The sequence below is a fragment of the Corticium candelabrum genome, chromosome 5 (genome assembly GCF_963422355.1).
Source record: "Corticium candelabrum chromosome 5, ooCorCand1.1, whole genome shotgun sequence".
Lineage (NCBI taxonomy): Eukaryota > Metazoa > Porifera > Homoscleromorpha > Homosclerophorida > Plakinidae > Corticium > Corticium candelabrum.
The window spans coordinates 4,251,668-4,263,025 of record NC_085089.1 but is presented as its reverse complement, the minus strand read 5'-3'; the positions used below and the strand labels follow the sequence as shown (position 1 = coordinate 4,263,025).

The window sequence follows — 11,358 nt, the reverse complement described above, 5'->3', positions numbered from 1 at the left end:
AAGAGAAGGTCAGACGCAGTCCTATAATCACATATCTGATTGATAAGTAGATTGAACGCGGTCCTGTAAGCACAGTGAATGAACATAGGCTGGCTAAAACACAATGGTAACGTGGTTTTTTACTATACGTAGTGAAGCTATTACAAATAAAACAGCTATTAATTAATTAATAATTAGTTATAATTAATTATTAATTAGTTATAACTACTAATTAATTATTAATTAGTTATAACTAAAATATTATCTAATACTCGTAAGTGTCATTATCATGTGTCTCTAATATTACTCTCCTCTGCAAAATGCTTTGGCTTGGCTCTTCTAAGTGAGAGTAATTTTCTGTGCATGTGTCCTCAACAAAGTCATTACATGTCAATTCTTGCAGAACCTTTATGCGCTGGTCTCTTCCCCTGCAGCTGGATTCTTTCAATGACAAGGTTTTCCTTTTTTTGCTCCTTACATGTTCAGTCGTCAATTCTGTCAAACCTATAAAAAGTAATTCTGCTATTACTCCATTGGTACAGACACAAAAGACGAAACTGTCAGACTGACAGAAATGACATTGAACAACTGTCTTAAGTTAACCAATATATATTAGTCAAAACAATGATCCGTATTTTCAAGTCTTGTGACACTGAAAATCATTGCTTCTAAAGTAATTACAGTAAACAACATCCCTTTTTCCATGGCTGCCAGGAATCTAACGGAACAACTCTCTGTCACTCTTTGGAAGTACAATGATAGAATGTTGGATTTTCTTGCTATGTAAATTATATATGTATAACAAGGAAGAAACAGACATAACAGGCAAATCCCAAAAACAGTCATTTGAATCTAAAAGTAGTCTACTTTCTATCAGTCTAGCATTAAACTTCCACAAGCTAACTGACAGCTGCTGCATAAGGTTATTGTAGGCCTGTGAAAATTACGGAATGTTGTTTGAAGTAATTGTTTTGGTAGCAATGGCTCTCAAAGTTTCCAGGCTGGCAGAAGTCATCATATTTGGTGTCTTTGTCAATCTCCCCAGCCAGACTGGCGGCACCTGCAACAGTTGCTGAACTTGACACAAATTTAGGTTGAAATGAATTGTATACAGTTATATCAAAAGTAAGCAAGACGACCAGTCAAAAACTTAGGGTGGAAGACGTCTCCAGGGTGATCACAGGTGTCTGACAAGAATCTCTGCTCCTTTGAATCGAAGTGCCTTTGTCATCTATCAATAAAGCATTGAAGATAATGTCTCCGAAAACGTCATGACGTTTTGACCGTAAATTAGTCTGACAAGGAGATGGTCACCAAAACCGTCAATTAACTGACCACACTTAATTTCATCTTACAGCAGAAGGATGTACTGGAAAAAGAGTTATGCCCAACCATAAACAAACAGCAATACAGAACTCATCCCTGGTCATGGAAAGGCCAAGGTTTCGGTTGGGAACGGCTCTTAGCCACGCTCCAGCATGTGGTTCTGAAATTGTGTTAAGTCTGGCTTGATTTCAGGGCCAAATAGATGACGTGGTTTATGTTTCTTTGGAAAACAACAGCAGCATAAGAGATCTTGCTCGTGTCAATACCATCTCGTCCACTCACGCTGGAGCCTGGCTCAGGGCTGTTCCCAGTGAAAAACTTGGGCTGGCATTTTCAAAACATGAGTTCATCACATCAATAGGATCTGGCTGGAATTACCAATATTTCCACCACATCCAAATGCCAAAGATGTGTGTGTGGTAATATCATTGATCAGTTTGGGGACCATGCCTTGAGCTATGGAAGTGGTCCCTTGCGAACAAACGACATGACAGTTTGAGGGATATTGTCTGGCACGCCCTCCACACCGACAATAGTGGAGTAAAGAAGGAACAGAGAATAGGTGGCCGACATCTTCATCGACCAGGTGACATTTATCATCCTGATTTTACCAATGGAAAACCTGCTTTCTTTGACATAACTGTTAGAAATCCTCTCCAACCCAGCTACATCGTTGCCGCTGCAACCAGTGCAGGTGCCGCCGCATTGGCGGGTGAAATGGAAAAAGATGCCTACCGTGATGATGTCGTCACTGCTGCTGGCGGAGAGTTCTTCCCTCTGGCTTTGGAGACCCTAGGTTATTGGACACCTTCAAGCTTGAAGACTCTAAAGATTATCGCGTCGAAGACTACCACCTGTAACACAACATCCCTTTCTCAAGCCTTCCAGAACCTCATAGAACAATTATCTCTGAAACTCTGGTTATTTAATGCTCGTTTAGTGCACGGTTGTATGCAACTGCATTCTTCTAGTGACTCTCTTTGGGACTTGCTCACTTAGTGTATAAAATAAAATTTATATATATATATATAGATAGATAGATAGATAGATAGATGAGGACTTCGAATTGGTAGCAACCACATATGGAATGACATTTGACGCACACTATAATTTATTGTTTGACTCATTGCTGAATCTGATTCGTTTAACAAAAGATGACATTCTTGGGGCTACATTAGCCATCAGCCCATCAAACTGCCAACCTCCAGAGCTTCATAGGTGGCTTGCTTGTCTCAGTGTGGCTCTGGGTTACTACCTTCTTATCAAAGTTTTATATGTTTACAAAGTGAAAGCTCTCGGAATGTGATAGGCACAGACACATGCTGTCCTGACAAATTTATAATATATCATGTGACCTTTAGGTGCGCTCATTGGTCCATTGCAGGTGTTATATCAGCGATACAACACCTAAGGCAACGATATAACAGCTGCAAGCACTTAGCACCTCGATAATTGAACCTTGCCTGAAGCTCGGTCAATTATCTCAGTGATAAGGCTTAAAGCCCTCACGGCTTGGAGTCTTATAACACGCCAACATCCCTACCACCCATGTTATAACTATTGAATAGTTACTACCAAAGTACCCAGAGCTGGGAAGAGGTCAATTGACTATTCCACGTATGCAATGCAATAAAATCGTGGGTAGGTTTAAACACCAGATACATGCACACCTAGTGTTTAAATAGACAAATACAGTTACTTGAATGCTTATTTGTCACCTTGATTCTGTGTAGATGGAAAAGCGTCAAAGCTGGCTGCAAGAGGCAATAGATCTTCGAACATATCATCGACCTCATCATCTGGAATAATAACAAATTACAATCGCAAAGTTGCCATCAGAAATATACAGATACTATATAGTTGCAAATAAAAGCAGAGTGATCCTTCTGGAAATGTAGTAAGGAAACAAAGACTTGATGACAACAAATTACCAGTATGCCGTTTAATTTGTTAATATAAATAAGATGTGTACTCAAGGCTTTCCCCAGGAATAAAATAGTAATTATAAATGTCATCATTATAAGTGATATTAATATCAATAATATTAATCAACAAACAAAATGCTAGCTGCTCAAATTAAAAGTTGCCATCATAATATAGTGTGCACATATATAATAATACTCACCTTGTCTATGTTTTGGAGATGTCACAGCTACCGGTACATCTGATTTATGCTCATAATCTGAATTCACAATAATAAGGGATATATTATCTTGTTAAATACAAGATTCCATGATAGTATACAGCCACTACAAGTACATACAACGTACACTAAACAGTATTATACCAATGTACATGTAATTATCGCAAGCAAAACTCAACATTAGACATACTGTACTCTGTATATACTTACTTGCACTATGTTCTGGTGTTGCAGGAATTACATCAGAATCGTCATATTCTGCTTCATACTCTACATGTGCAATATTGACAAAATAATTTGCATTGGCAATGCTATGCATGTCTACTAATGTACATGATTGTAATATTTTCAATAGCATTATATAGTGCGTTATAAGTAGCTCACTTCATCTTCCTCGCCCCCAGATAGCATATCAATACTATTGCTTATTTGCTTGTACAGTAAAAATAAGATAATCTTTTCCCTTACACGTAGTAAAATAGTAACTTACTACTGTACACGTGCTCACATGCCACTGAGGCCATTGCATTTAGTTGATATACCTGACATTTGATTGTCTTTGTCAGCTAATTCACTACAATTTCAAACAACGATTATGTTAGAGTATTTCGATCCCAGAAATTGAAATAAGCAATGCACTTGCAGTTGGCCCCTGCATCACTCGACTCTTCTCCTGAATCTACCAGTAACAAACACAACACCAGTACAATGTTTTAACAGTTTAAATGCAAGAGTTACATATGTTGTGTGTGTGTGTGTGTGTGTGTGTGTGTGTGTGTGTGTGTGTGTGTGTGTGTGTGTGTGTGGTGTATGTGTAGTCTGACCAATTGTCTGTTAGAGATTATGACACATTATTGTCTCAAATATACCACTAATTAAGAAGCCTTCTTCAACTGCTTTCTGTCTCCAGTCCGGGCACACCTTGTCTTGAACTCGCCTCTTTACTCCTGCCAACTCTCTCATTCGTTTCAGGTGTTTAACTTGCACCTTTTTTTTCTTCAGTTTAGCATCTTCATCGCTGCTATTTGGTGCAGGCGAAACTTGTTTATCTGTCAATCTGGGAATGGAAGATCTGAACAATGACACGTCTCTGGTCTCTGCTGAAAGCTCGTTTTTCTAATAGCCTCAGCCACTTTCTGACGCCTGTAGGTCTGCAACAGAAACCCAACTGTACATGCATATACAGTAGTACTATTCATCTTCATGCAGATTACTCAGAGTACAACTACATACCCGTAATTTATCTACGCATATGTGAAATCAACTTTAATTAAAGTTTTATTCAATTTAAATTCTGGGTAATACAAACTGTTGCACTAGGAATTGCATTCGTTAATATATCAGCTAGATTAAAATGCTTACGTAAGTTGCTGCGCTGATTTTAAGTTGTTCCCGTCTTCGTCGTCTCTTCTCTGTGTTTTTGGCTGCGGTTACAGTCTGTCTTCGTGCGGCATAAAACTGACGCACACGTCTTAATATTGTGGTGTCATCAATATTTCGACAATTGCCTCCCGCTCTGAGCATTTGCACAAGAGTCTTTTTTAGTTCTGCAGCAACATCTTGCCATGGTCTTTCTGCAGGTTTGATTTCAAGTGACATGTCGCCAAAGAGCCGTTTCAGTGCCGCCTATTAGAAAAATAAAATTAATAACCATTCTCTACTGAAGAAGCCTTCTTCCGGTCCATTTCCGGAAATTTACAATTTCATACTGACATCTACCTCGCTACAACGCATTAATTAGCGCTTTTACCGTCGGAATAACTTCCCGTGGCCTCGGTTTTGAGGAATTGCCAGTCGCAGAAATGTCGTCAGTTCTTTTTTTATCGTTCCAAGTGGTCAATGCGTTCTCGCAAACCTGCAAGCTCTTTCAAAAGCTCACTGGTCGACATTTTTCTATAATAAGAATTGAGTGACTGAAGAATCCTTTCAAGTGAGATGACACTGTAAATTTCAAACTTTGGCGCCTAGCTAACAAGATTAGTACGCATGTTCAAAACATCTATCTAACGTGCGCCAGATTGAACAAACACTATAAAGGGTCAGCGTATGCTACTCTAAAATTTCTTAGTACAGTAGTAGCAGTCGTTGTGTGGTGGCTAGAGGCATCGGTTGCTGTTTCTACTAAAATTCACGTCTATACGTGTGAGCATGGCACATCTATGGAGTCCGGAAGGAAAAGATTGCTGTCGAAGAGAGCTCGAGGTGTAACATCGTGTCTTCAATCGAAACGAGTAACTTGCTACTGTGCCATTTGCCGTGGCAAAAAAAGTGGTATCGAGATCTACAAGATCAAGACATGCAACTGAGTTCGGTGTAATGGAACATGTCGACGTAGAGCAACAGAGTCTAGATCAGACGTCGCAAGCACAACCCGACACAGCACAAGGTAATTAATTATAAGGGACGACCGGAAGACGTGAACGCACTTTGTCAGACGCTATTGAAAACAGTTGTTTGGTGGGGGTGTTAGCTGTTGAAACTATCCTATATATAGCTATTACCCAGGTTTTTACAACTGAATGATAATTAAATTAGTTAATTAATAAACCCAAAAGAGCCTTTTGTGTTGATCAATTTTGCTGGCTTTTCAGTACATGATATGCTCCCAGAGCATCTTGAAAATCTTCAATCTAAAGTGAATAAAGATTATGAAGATCACTCACAGCATTCTTTGGTTGATCAGGTAAGTAGAATTGTAGTGTACTGGCATACTTACCTTACCATTCTGTCTCAAGTATGGGATTCTGGATATTTTGGTGTTTCTGAAAGATGTGCTGTTTGGTTAACTTTACTACAATTGTGTGGTGTGTGTGTGTGTGTGTGTGTGTGTGTGTGTGTGTGTGTGTGTGTGTGTGTGTGTGTGTGTGTGTGTGTGTGTGTGTGTGTGTGTGTGGTGTGTGTGTGTGTGTGTGTGTGTGTGTGTGTGTGTGTGTGTGTGTGTGTGTGTGTGTGTGTGTGTGTGGTGTGTGTGTGTGTGTGTGTGTGTGTGTGTGTGTGTGTGTGTGTGTGTGTGTGTGTTACATCAGGTAACTGTAGCTTTTGTGTGCCAGAATGCATCTAGTGACGCTGTTTTTGAAATGAACAGTCAAAGTATGTCAAGACTTGAGACATCAGAGACATCAGATGATGAAACTTCAAGCAGAAGGGATGACAGCTTCATTAATGATCAAGGCATATTTAGTTATGATGAGGGATCATCTGACCAGACTGAGAAGTTATCTGTTGAAGATACGATTGACTTAGCTGCAGCTCACGTGCACACTAAACCATCAACAGCAAAAGTCATACCTGATGAGTTGGATATGGAAAATGCAGTTCATGATGCTATCGGTGGAGAATTACAAGCAGTTTCTTCTTGTGAATCTACCGAAGATAGACAAAAAGACAGTGATCTGCAGCAGTCTCCAAAGGCTTCTCAAACATCAGAAGATGCTGATTGCTTGTCTCTGAGTCAGTGGTTTGCTGTGCTGCTGCTAAAGCTTCAATTAAAGTACCATGTTAGCAATATGGTGATGATTCTTTTTATGAAAATTATTGCGGTCTTACTAGCAGTGGTAACTCATCCTCTGCAACACCATTTTCCTACAACAATGCAGAAACTGCTTGCATGTTTCTGGATTAGCAAACATCCTAAATTGGCTGTCACTTATGTTGTCTGTCCAGGGTGTTCACACTTGTATATCTTTGACGATTGCAAAATGGTAAAGTCACTAGATTATTGCGAGCAACACTGTCAGCAAAGAATTCGTAGAAAAGTATGCAATGAGCCGCTTCTTTACAAAAGAATCTTAACTTTGGCAATTTCAAATGGGTTCCTTTCAAGACATTTTGCTATTACCTTCCTTCGGAGCTACTGGAAACTTTCTTTAAGAGACAGCAGTTTGTGGATTTGCTAGATGCTCCACTGGATGATTCGGGCAATGTGCCTCCTGCATTGCGTAAAGGAATATGGGATGTTTGGCATGGAAACGTATGGTGCCAGTTGAAGGACAAAGAGGCTGTCAATTTTTTGATGACAAATTCAATATTGGGTTGACTCTCAATGTGGATTGGTTTTGTCCTTTTCTCGTTCACCTTATAAAGTTGGTGTTATGTTCATGTCGGTTCTGAACCTACCACGTAAACAGCGGATGAAACAGAGGTGGACTATGCTTGTCGGCATTATACCAGGTCCATCTGAACCAAAGCTACATATCAATGACTTTCTAAGACCTTTAGTTGATGACTTGGAGCTGTTGTGGAATGGTATAGAAGTTGTTCTAGCTGATGGTTCAATCAAAGCAGTGAAAGCAGCTCGTGTGTGTGTGTCTTGTGATTTACCAGCATCTCGAAAGGTTTTGCAGTTTTTGGGTCACAAAGCAGATGTTGGTTGTAGCAAGTGCAAATTTCAAGCTGAGAGAGAACCGGGAACACATGGAGCATCATGCGAAATGAGCTACTACACCAATGGGGAGACTTCTTTGTCTATACCTTTGAGAAGTGGAGCAGAGGTTTGACAGCAGGCACTGGCATACAGAGACGCTTCAACTAAGGCTCAACAGGACCATCTTGCGAAAACCAATGGAGTAAGATATTCGGAACTGTTAAGATTGCCATATTTTGACCCTTTAAAGATGGCAGCTGTCGATCCGATGCATTGCTTCTTTTTGGGATTGGTATCTCATGAAATATCGCTTATCCTGGGAACTAGTAATGATTCATTTTCTATGCTATCTGCAAATCAAGTCATATTGAAACAACGAATAAAAGCTTTAAACCAGCAGCTGCCGTTGGACATTGGTAGGCTTCCTGGCAAGGTTGTTGACGGTGATCATCGTGCTAAAATGACAGCAGGTCAATGGAAACATTTCATTGTTATATATGCCAGAGCATGCTTCATAAAACTTGTTCTACCTACTGTTTACACAAGTCTTCGACTGCTAGCAGAAGTAGTCGAGCTTTTAATAGATGATTCACCTACACAAGAAATCATTGATCTGATAGATGTTAAAATACAACGTCATGATGAGGCCTATTGTAAGGCCTATGGGAAATGGAATGTCACTGTTAACTATCACATGGCATTACACACGGCAGATTGTCTGAATGACTTTGGACCTGCAAACAATTTTTGGTTGTTTGCTTATGAACGTGAGAATGCTGTTGTTGGCAATGCTCCGACTAATGGAATATCAATTGAAGGGCAGTTATTTAGAAGATATCATGTGCAATATCAGCTGGAGAGCTCTTTCATCGATCCTGTGGATCTGCCACAGCTACCTTCAATCCCTGCTTATCTGTATGCTCTTTATGAAAGTTGGACTGATATAGTGACGAACTTGGATTTTGGCAGGTGGCTGCCTAGTAGATTACAATTAGCCGCATCTACTAGAATTACTAATGCTGAAGGAGAAGACCTTATGCGCGTGCAGCTAATGTTAGATGCCGATGAAGATGATGATTCAATGGACTCTTGGCCAGTTAGTCTTTGTCACCCAGCTAGAAAAATTTTACTTTGGCAGATAATGTACAGGCTTTGCTTGTCAAACACTTTCAGCAAGTTTATGGTGACAAGTTAGTCTGTGTTGCCAGGAAGATTGACTTGTTTGCACGATGTATGGTCAATGGATGTGTCTTTAGTTCAGAGATGAACAGAATAAATCGAACAAATGCCGTTCTAGTGTACTGGACAATCCTCGATGATCAAGATCAGTTCGTAACGAAGCCATACATTGGCAATGTTTTGTTTTTTCTTCAAGCACTTGTTTATATTAGAGAATCTGGAACAGACGAGATCAAACTGTTACGCCATACCCTTGCCAGAGTGGAGTGGATCGAGCCAAGTTCAACTTCAGTTGATTTTGATTCAGGCTTGCTTTCCCTGCAAAGGAGAAACTACAGTGAAAGTCACTTTCCTTTTATTACTCCACGAAGGCTAATATGCAAATGTGCTCTAATTGATATTAGTCAAAAACGTTTGGTTGTGCAAATTCCTGTTAGTTTATAATGTTGTATTTGTACATTGTATAGACTTATTAATTAACTATTATTGTAATTATCACATGGCATTACACACGGCAGATTGTCTGAATGACTTTGGACCTGCAAACAATTTTTGGTTGTTTGCTTATGAACGTGAGAATGCTGTTGTTGGCAATGCTCCGACTAATGGAATATCAATTGAAGGGCAGTTATTTAGAAGATATCATGTGCAATATCAGCTGGAGAGCTCTTTCATCGATCCTGTGGATCTGCCACAGCTACCTTCAATCCCTGCTTATCTGTATGCTCTTTATGAAAGTTGGACTGATATAGTGACAAACTTGGATTTTGGCAGGTGGCTGCCTAGTAGATTACAATTAGCCGCATCTACTAGAATTACTAATGCTGAACGAAAAGAAGACCTTATGCGCGTGCAGCTAATGTTAGATGCTGATGAAGATGATGATTCAATGGACTCTTGGCCAGTTAGTCTTTGTCACCCAGCTAGAAAAAATTTTACTTTGGCAGATAATGTACAGGCTTTACTTGTTAAACGCTTTCAACAACTTTATGGTGACAAGTTAGTCTGTGTTGCCAGGAAGATTGACTTGTTTGCACGATGTATGGTCAATGGATGTGTCTTTAGTTCAGAGATGAACAGAACAAATCGAACAAATGCCGTTCTAGTGTACTGGACAATCCTCGATGACCAAGATCAGTTTGTAACGAAGCCATACATTGGCAATGTTTTGTTTTTTCTTCAAGCACTTGTTTATATTAGAGAATCTGGAACAGATGAGATCAAACTGTTACGCCATACCCTTGCCAGAGTGGAGTGGATCAAGCCAAGTTCAACTTCAGTTGATTTTGATTCAGGCTTGCTTTCCCTGCAAAGGAGAAACTACAGTGAAAGTCACTTTCCTTTTATTACTCCACGACGGCTAATATGCAAATGTACTCTAATTGATATTAGTCAAAAACGTTTGGTTGTGCAAATTCCTGTTAGTTCATAATGTTGTATTTGTACATCTTATAGACTTATTAATTAACTAGTATTGTAATTGGAAATTGTAGACATTTGTAATATTCTAACCCTAGCTACTGACCTTCATTTGGACCAATTGTGATACCACTGAGAAGTACATGCATGCACATGTAATTGTGAAGCAGTAACTTAAACCCTCCTTTTGGATGCCCATCATGGGCTAGCTCACAATGTGCACGGTCTTAGAACTCGTGATGTTTAGCGTTCTGAATCTAATCGTACTTACCGAGAACCAGTCGTCGTCGTCTGCTCGCCGTCGGCAAACGTAAATAACGTAGAATGTCTCTAGCCTTGATGACTGATTTGAGAGCTCCTCATGCACCTTGAGTTGAGAATCTAGCACGTATACGGTAATTAGCCCACGAACGCTTCAGAATCACTTCTAATGTCTTTAGAATCTAAAACCTACTGTAATTACCCGATGCGTGAAACGCTAGGGATAGTTACATCCGTCCCAGATATCGGATTTGCACGTCTACGACAATATTGTCTAAAATCCTAGGTCTGATTGTAGAGGCACTTTTTCCTCTGATATATATCAGAAATTCTCCGGGCTCTAGACTATCTATTCTACAATCATACGTTTGATTGTAGAGTCACTTTCAATCGTCTTGAAAATCTAACATCTAATTATACAATGGTCTCTATAATCAGACAGGTATGATTACTAACACTCAGTAAACCAGATATCAGATTTGCACGTCTACCACAATATTCTCTAAAATCTTAGGTTTGATTGTAGAGGCATTTTTCTTCTGATATATATCAGAGGTTCTCTTGGCTCTAAACTACAATCTACTCTACAATCATACGTTTGATTGTGGAGTCACTTTCAATCATTTTGAAAATCTAACACTTAATTACGATGGTCTCTATAATCAGACAAGTATGATTACTAAAACTC

General features: G+C 39.5%; 3 protein-coding genes across 4 annotated transcripts in view; 2 read left to right on the top strand and 1 right to left on the bottom strand.

Annotated features, from left to right (window-relative positions):
* Positions 1-4,437, bottom strand: part of LOC134180316 (uncharacterized) — a 4,547-nt gene extending 110 nt beyond the window's left edge. The window contains exons 1-7 of one of the 2 annotated variants that reach the window (XM_062647447.1): positions 4,318-4,437; positions 4,088-4,127; positions 3,991-4,022; positions 3,659-3,718; positions 3,431-3,487; positions 3,024-3,104; positions 1-483 (exon numbers count right to left, since the gene is read on the bottom strand). The exon at positions 1-483 is cut by the window's left edge and continues 110 nt beyond it. In XM_062647447.1, coding sequence (XP_062503431.1) covers positions 245-483; positions 3,024-3,104; positions 3,431-3,487; positions 3,659-3,718; positions 3,991-4,022; positions 4,088-4,127; positions 4,318-4,411 — 603 coding nt within the window. In that variant the 5' untranslated portion in view covers positions 4,412-4,437 and the 3' untranslated portion in view covers positions 1-244. The remainder of the gene's footprint in view (positions 484-3,023; positions 3,105-3,430; positions 3,488-3,658; positions 3,719-3,990; positions 4,023-4,087; positions 4,128-4,317) is intronic. The other variant, XM_062647449.1, reaches the window with a different exon arrangement.
* A 3,624-nt stretch (positions 4,438-8,061) lies between these two features.
* On the top strand, positions 8,062-9,006 carry LOC134179941 (uncharacterized). Its single transcript, XM_062646981.1, has one exon. It carries the CDS (start codon positions 8,062-8,064, stop codon positions 9,004-9,006), a length of 945 nt encoding a protein of 314 aa, XP_062502965.1.
* Positions 9,007-9,489: 483 nt separating this feature from the next.
* Positions 9,490-10,422, top strand: LOC134179942 (uncharacterized). Its single transcript, XM_062646982.1, has one exon. The coding sequence runs from the start codon at positions 9,490-9,492 to the stop codon at positions 10,420-10,422; it is 933 nt and encodes a 310-aa protein (XP_062502966.1).
* Positions 10,423-11,358: the final 936 nt, after the last annotated feature.